An 8718-nucleotide genomic window follows, 5' to 3' on the forward strand; every position below is an offset into this window, starting at 1 on the left:
ATTTCCATTCATGTGATTTTTCTTTCCAGATTCTTCTCTAGGTACATTTTATTTAGTTTATTTCTTTTCTACACTCTGGTGAATATCTTGGATGTTTCAAGTTCTGGGATCTCTTTCTTTGAGTAGGATGTCTCATCTTTGGCTGTTCTTTCTGTGTTTCTAGTCTTTTATCTCTTCTAATCATTGTAGTAGTTTATTTATGCAAACACACTAAGATAAAGTGCCACTATGCATTGCATACTTGGGATCTTGCACATCTTGTGCCTTATTGTACATGCACTACTTATAAAGTGACATGGGGGGGTTGATGCTTGCCTTTATTTTCCATCCACCTTTGTCACATGAGTGTTCTTTCCATGACATTAGCCTCATGATGTGTGTCAAGTGATTGTTCCTACCATGACACTATGTACTTTTTTGCACCTTCGATGTTCCTGTTTCTTCGTCATGCAGTTTTTGCTGGCCATTCTTTTTAGTGTACATGTCCCTGTCCCTTTTCAACATTATTGGGAGGTTTGTCCTATTGTTTTAATGCTTCCTTGGTTCAATTGATCAACTCTTCAGGCTTTGGTGTTTTGTGCCATTTGTATATTCGAGTTCAATTGTTTGCCTTTGTTTTCCATCTGATTCGAGTAGTGTCATTTGAGGGTACTCATACAGATTACAATCTTCTCTACATCATCATGTTCTATTTTAGTGGAGGTTCTTCAGATCAACAGTTACTCTTCGACAGTGTTTGCAGCTATTTCTTGGTTCAGTGGTGTTCTTCATTCTCTTCTTTTTGTTCCTATCTTCTGGAACACTCTTGTTTGGAGGATTCTTAGTCCTTTACTTGAGCTTTCATCTCTTCTTGGAGAGGAGTTTTGTTCCCACAAGGTTTTCTCCTTTTTCTCCACTTTACAGAGATTTTATTGTACTTGGGTACCTGATCAGGCCTAGTTGTCGGGACCCATTGTTGCTTTCCTGTATTTTTTACATGGTTTTTAAGTCCTTAGTTGTTTTTTAGCTACTCCATAAGTTCATCTTAAGAGGGGGTGTTAGAGTAATCTTGTATTAGGTGATAATTATTTATTTAATTATTAGTCTATTTATACTCCATGCTTAAGCTAAACTTAGGAATCTTATAATTCTTTAGGGTTTTCACCTTTAGGGTTTCGAGTATCCTCTTATAATGATTCTCTCTTTGTATTTTCATAACAACTATAATTATTGAATTGCATTCTTGTTGCACAATAAATATGACTCCTCTTTTATGGATCTCTGAATTCTGGCCTCCATAGCTTTTTTGCTTCTCTCCTTCTGTGATAGGTTTGCATGCAGGTGATATTTGGGAGCTGTAGAGTTGATTTTTCCTCAACTCCAATAGAGAGCTTATATGTGTAAACTATTATTTTTGGCCTAAAAATCTGAATTTTTTTCCTAAATTTTGGTTTGTTTAGATGATAAGTATGGAAATAAGACACATTAAACAATTGAAAACATGATGGCTATTTAGATTCTTGACTTGAAGGGTAATAAGGCTATGATCCAAACAAGGCCTCATAAGACAAGTATAACCTAGTTATTCAAATGGGAGTGTATACCTAGTAAAGTCCCAAGAGGATGAAGGATAATACATCCAAGGATGATGTGAGACACCTTGCTTTGAAAAGCCGATAGGTAGAGACCTAAGCCTACAAAATATTTTCCTCCTCTCTCTTAGAGAGGCAATAATAAGCCAAAGCCCTAATATTTCTCTCAACTTAGAAGAGTACATCTTGAGTAACTTTGGGGTATGATCCAAATCCCCTACACTTCACTGAGCACAAACATATGATCATAGGATACTACAAAGAAGGTTCTTAGTGGAGAAAACCATGAAAAAAGAGTCCATCTGAAATAGCCTACGATCATAGGGGTCTCCTCCTACTCCTCACCAAACAAGTCTTGGTAGACTGAGGGTCTAGTGGATTAGCTTCAAATGATGCTAGCCACTCCTTGAGGTGAAACTTTCACTCTCCCCCTTAATATACCTCGCTTAAAATGTGGTTAAGGTTGAACTCTAGGATGATTAGATCCCTAGGCAAACCTCCTACTAAAAAGACAAAACATGCGTGTTTCTCTTGCACCTAAGTTCTCGAAGGCAAGCAAGAGGAGAGGATACACACACAATAACCTGGATTAATATAAATGTGCAAGTGGATCAAACATGACAAAGAAAATTTGTTAACCTTAAGAAATCCAAATGTGAACTAATCTAGAAATCAATGACAAAATGTTTGGTTGACAATATTCTAACAAATGAAATTTGCAACCACAAATATGTTAGTAGACTCAAGAAAAAACCTTGGACATACTAAATTCAAGCTGCACCACTTGGTTAGTCCAAAGTGTTAGCTAAAAACCTAACTAAATGAGAAAATGAACTCTTTGTTTCATATGTATAAGAGAAAAAAATAGAAACACAGTTATACTTGACAAATGCATACAAAGATGATGCAAATGCGTAGATATGAGAAACAATTGTGCAAGTACACATTGTCAAAGAATGAAGACGGAGAACATGGAAAATTGGAGAGAGAAAATAAAAGCACAACAAAATGTGACCAAAGCATAGAAATAAATGATAAATGCACATAAATAACTGAATAATGTGTATAAATAACTGAAAATTGCACAAATCTGTGTAATAATTATATAGAAATAGAATTTGGGCAACAAATGCATAGGACTGGTGAAAAAATACACACAAAAAAAAATGCAATCGTGTAACATAATTCAATAAAAACACATAACTAGAAGCCAAATGCGTAGATCCAACCTATAACTTTTTAAAACATTAAATCAAGAAAAACAATAAAAAAGTTGGGACTAGGGTCCTATTGGGCATGCCAAAATGTGTAAATTGAAATTTAACCTTATTGTACAGTCATGAAAAATCCCAACCACAAGCCTAGAAATTAAAAAAAAAACAATAATAATGGAGCTCTAAATCAAGTATGCAAACAAAATATAAAAATTTATACCTCACACATACGATAAGCTTGACTCCACTGTTCTCTTATCCTTCAAGATCTTGTTAAAAATATATATTTGCTCTCAGAATTAAGCACTATCACAAGATGACATAAAGAAATGGAACTTGTGGTTGATTGATGGTGCAAGCATGATGAAAGCATAATAATGAAAGATATTTGATATTATGAGGGCTTTAAGAAAATTCAACATAATAGATGTAGGCATTGGTTGTATATATATATGAAATGAGAAGAATTCAAACCTCTTTTATAGAAATCCCCAAGATAGTCAAGGGCTTGAATTAAGAGGTTAAAATATGAATGGTCGTGATTAAGAGGTGAAAGGAGAATGATTAAGATTAAGAGGTTAAAATAATATGGAGGGATCATATTAAGATGTGGAATAGAGTGAATAAGATTAAGAAGTTAATTTGAATGAATGAATGAGATTAAGAGGTGGATTGACTTTTTGATTCAATGAATCTAGACATATGAAGAAGATGACAAAGTGAGACACATGTCACATGACAAAGAATTTAGATTATGATCCATGTGAGCAAGTTGGAGAACTAGGATTATAAATAAAAGGATAATGAATGAATGAATTAAATAAAATTTTAATTAATAGTAGAAAATGTGGAATTATAATAATTAAATAAATAATATTTATTTATTTAATTAAAAAAATACTAAGAAATTAATTAAATAAATAATAAATATTTATTTAATTAAGTGAGGACATTTTTAGCTGTCCACAATTAATAATGATGAAAATATGAGAATATGTATATAATAAAGATATAATAAGATTGTATATATAAATACATGTAAATGAATGTGAAATAAATAAAGATAACCATTAGATCATCAACCAAACTTAAAATAAAATTGTACCTTTTATTAATAGTTAATTGTATTATATTATTTTAAAAAAATATATTCAAAACTAAATGACATTGACATAAAACAAATGACTTATACCATTACAATATTAAAAAGATTTTAAAGACTATTATTTAATATAAATATATTACATTCTTATACCAACAACAACAAAAACTAAATTAATATATAAAAATAGATATAAAACAAAAATAAATTTATAATCATAACCAAACTTAATATAAAAATATCAAGCTATTTTCATCTAAATATCTCACTTATAACAAATCATTTCATAAAAATGGACATTAATTATTATTTATTTCTATAATCTTCCTTGCTTTACTTAATATATAAAAAAAAAAAGGATACTGGCATTTGCTTTGCAAATTTTTATAAATAAAATATATATATATAAAAGTATGCACTTTTTCTTTAATAAGGCCTTTGAAATTCACTATTTAGTTCTTATCGTAACATCATAGAAAAACCTAGGAATCCACTCTTAAACAAATAAACATCTCTTTGACTTTAGATTGAAAACCCCTGTCCGCCGCCCCCAAAAACGCACGTGGACCCCATGATGAGTGTGATGACGTAAGCTGCGAGCGATGTCGGCCGTACAACTTGCATGGGAATCTTAAAAAGACTTGGCCAACAAGATAACTACACGCTTTTTGCATGAGACGACAAAATCGTGTACGTCTGTGTACACTAAATTCAACACTTTTATGGCTCTACGAAATTGTCAAACTTCCCACGAGACAGATGGTGACATTTTTTGGGCGGTTTTACAGCAGCTGGTGTGGATAAACAAGCGGTTTTCACCGTCTTTAAATAGCCAAGCCTAGATGACCTATTACTAAATGGATTCCTCCTCTGTAGGCAATGTGACAAGAAGCAGGAAGTTTCTATCCATGGAGTGGTACAAAGAGAGTGCAATCAAGGCATATCTTGAGACAGTAAAGCTGGTAAGAATTTTATTTTATATCATTAAATTTTATAATATATGAGATTAGTTATTCGTTTTTGGATTTGATTGTGTAAATTTTTTGAGCAATCAGTTTCGGATTAGTATTTTCTGACTTCCTTAATCTCTTAAGCTGTACAACCTGATGATGGATCACAGAGTGTGATCCGAAACGTCTCACTTCCTTAAGCTCTTAAGTTCTACAACCTGATGATGGATCACAGTGTGTGATCCAAAGCGTCGATGCCCAAAAAACTTATACAATCAAATCCAAAAACAAACAGCATAATTTTTTTCTTGAATATCATCAAGTTTCTACAATCTATATGAGATTATGCTGTTTTATTTCTAGATTTAATTGTATGAGTTTTTTGAACATCCATGTTTCAGATCAAAGTTTTTTCACTTCCTTAAGCTCTGCAACATCTTGACGATAGATCACAATGTTTTCTCACTTCCTTAAGTTCTTAAGCTCTCCAACATTCTGATAATAGATCACAAAATGTGATCCGAAACATTGATCAAAAAATTTACACAAAATGAATACTATAAAACTTCCCTTTTTTCCTTTTTTTTTGTGGGTTAGTTGTTTTTGATGATCTGTAATGGATTTTGTTGTGTTCAGTGCAAGCTGGATCATGAGAGAAGGTGCTGTTCATTTTGGAATCCAGGGCTGCAGAACAGTGAGCTGATAGCGGCTTTGGCGGCTGGTACAAATTCACAGCTCATAATTGAAATATGCAGTAGCATGACCTGCACTACCATAGCTCTGGCGGCTGCTTCCAGACAAACAGGGGGCCGTTTTGTTTGCATTTTATCCAGACCAGATAGCCTTCCTGAGTCCTTGGAGAGAATGGAGGCCGTTGATCTGTTGGGTGGTGTGGAATTCTTAGTAGGAGAGGCCAAGGATCTGATTTCTCCATTCTCGAACATTGATTTTGCCCTTGTGGATTGCAGTAATGATAAATTTGTAGGGCTTTTCAAGATGCTGAATTTTAACCCTAAGGGGGCTATTCTCAGTACTAATAATCTATTGAATAAGGGTAGATATGAAGGAGGTGGGTGCATATGGCAGACCCAGCGTATTGGGGACAGTCTTCAGGTTACCAGAATAAAGAGGGGTTGTGTCATGTCACGTCAGATCAAAAAACGTTGGATTGTTCAGATTGATAGCCAGACTGGAGAAGAACATGTTTTTCTGATCCGTAGAAATCGGTCTGAGACTCGCTAGAAGAATAAGCATAATAGATTTTTATGTATATTCCTAAATTTTGTATGGATTTCTATGTATATTCCTAAATTTTGTGTCCACCCATTTTCAGTGGTGGTCGACATGGAATAGCTCCTTTAACATGTTAAAGAGATGTTAAAGAGATTAAATTTCTATAATTTATGTAATTGAAATCAGTTGTTTTTATGTTAGATTGTGTGTTGTTTTTTCATAAGATTCAGATCATATTTGGTGATCAATCATCAAAATGTTAGAATATAAAAAAAAAAAATTTAAATAAACAGATAGCATCTATTTTAGAGTATCTCTTACTGTTAAATAGTATTGAATATTGTGGTGGTTTTATATCTTAAATTATAATATTGTAGTGGTTTTGACCGAATGAAATTTTTCATTTAAGCTGATACATTTAGTAATGGGTTACAACTTTGAAAACTACGTGCCATTAAACACAACCAACCTTAAACCACACTAAGCAACATATTAAATCTATAGAATCTCAGTCAACTGTTTAACACTTTTAAGTCTAGAAGTGAAAGCTTAGTGTGTGTGATTTAAGTCAACTGATTAAGCACGGCTAATAAGGTGGATCCAAAAGTTTTTCATAACTTATTATATTTGTCTGTAACAGGACAGATGGCTTTCGCAAGAGAAAGGAGGTGTAAGATGCAATTTTATTTATTGTGTAATTGTGTTAAGGATTTGATTGTGCCGATATTTTTATCAAGGTTTGGATTATGATATATATCGTTGAGGATAAATAGAATATCCTTTCATTATAGATATCTTGAATTATGATCCGAAAAGTTGATGAAAAACTTGACAAAATCAAATCTTAAAATATCACACATATCATCATGAAAGTTGTGGAAATCTAATATTTCAAAATTTATTATATTCATGTTATTATTTATAATCAATTTTATTGAATGTAAGAAGCTATAAGAAGCTATTTTAGGAAACATGTGAGAAATATTTATATCAAATTCAAGATTTTCTCATAAAACCATTTATTGAAAACTAGTTTATGACATGTGAAAAACATTTTATTACTATTTTATTTATTGTGTAATTATGTTTATGGATTTGATTGTGTTGATATTTTTATCAAGATTTGAATTATGATATACATCATTAAGAATAAATAGAATTTCTCTCATTATAGATATCTTGAATTACGATCCGAAATATTCATGAAAAACTTGACAAAATCAAATCTAAAAAATATTACACATATCATCATGAAAGTTGTGGAAATCTAATATTTTAAAATTTATTGTATTCATGTTATTATTTATAATCATTTTTATTGAATGTAAGAAGCTATTTTACCAAACATGTGAAAAATATTTATATCAAATTAAAGGTTTTCCCATAAAACCGTTTTGTGAAAACTATTTTATAACATGTGGAAAACATTTATATAAGATTTAAGAATTTCTGATAAAATCATTTTTTTGATCTTTGAAACTTTAATGGAATATCTTGATTAATCGTTTATTTCTGCCTTCCATTATAATCCAAATTTCCCTGTTCACACTAACAAAACTTATCACAGACAATTCTAAAGTCAACGACAAAAAGAAACTATTTGGTCCATGAGAACCTTTGTCACGTCTACTGTTTTTTATTTACTTATATTTTTTAGACATTTACGTCGTCATCCCCTTCGTAAGCTGTACTATGGATTGCCAAAGCCTCCAGCATTAGAATTTCTCAGGCTAAATTATTTTTATCACACTCTTTCTCACCTTTGACGTACGGAAAGGATTCAGTATTCATCCATGTATTTATTAGTCTGGCTTATTTTTTATAGGTAGAGATTAATCTTCTTTATTTTTCAATTAATTTATTTACTGTGGTTTATTATAGTTTACTGTGTTATTTATCAAAGTTATTTTTCTTTTAATTTTTTATATTTTTCTGATTGGGATATACATTTTCTTAAGGTTTTTGTTTTTTAATTTAAAATAAAAATAAATGATCAATTAAATATAAACCGATAAAAATTAAGATGATTTTCTAATGTCTTGTGTAAAAAGTCAGTGAGAAGTTATAGGTTCATTTAGAATTATGTGTGTGGCCACAAATCAAAACAAAATGTCCTATATTTTTTAGAAATTACGTATTAAAACAGTGTGTAGAATCAAAATTGTTTTAGACGATGGGAAATTATTTGCCTCTAAGGTTGTTTCATCAACAACTACAACCTCTCCATTTTTAGAAAGAAACTACACAAAAAATTAAAAATACTATTTCCTTGTGGGTTTCCTACATAGAAGATTTCATTGATCGTGTTGCTTAGTGGGGAGTTTTAAAATTAATTTGACATTCTTACGTTTTATTGAAACAATTCAAAATGTAAAAGCATGTCATGGACATGTCATGGAAATTTGTATATCTTTAGTCCCCACAGAGACTAATATTTTCATCTCTCTCATATTATAGTTTACAGTAATTCAAAATATAATAACTACTAAAATAGTAATAAAGCCTTTTTTTTTTAAATTATATTTTTTATTAGGATAAACAGGTTTTGAGGGGCTCTGAAACCCTTTACATCAAAGAGCTACCAATGAAAAATAGACTAGAGAATTTGGCAGCAACTCATAGGTTTTTTAAAAAGGACCTGATACCTT

General features: G+C 31.3%; 1 protein-coding gene across 1 annotated transcript; it reads left to right on the forward strand.

The window, feature by feature from the left end:
* The first annotated feature begins 4758 nt into the window (after window positions 1-4758).
* Window positions 4759-6232, forward strand: LOC131051922 (uncharacterized). The gene is made up of 2 exons (XM_057986525.2): window positions 4759-4849; window positions 5474-6232. Exons 1-2 carry the CDS (start codon window positions 4796-4798, stop codon window positions 6077-6079), a joined length of 660 nt encoding a protein of 219 aa, XP_057842508.1. The 5' UTR covers window positions 4759-4795; the 3' UTR covers window positions 6080-6232.
* The last annotated feature ends 2486 nt before the right edge of the window (window positions 6233-8718 follow it).

This window comes from Cryptomeria japonica, chromosome 2 (genome assembly GCF_030272615.1).
Source record: "Cryptomeria japonica chromosome 2, Sugi_1.0, whole genome shotgun sequence".
NCBI lineage: Eukaryota > Viridiplantae > Streptophyta > Pinopsida > Cupressales > Cupressaceae > Cryptomeria > Cryptomeria japonica.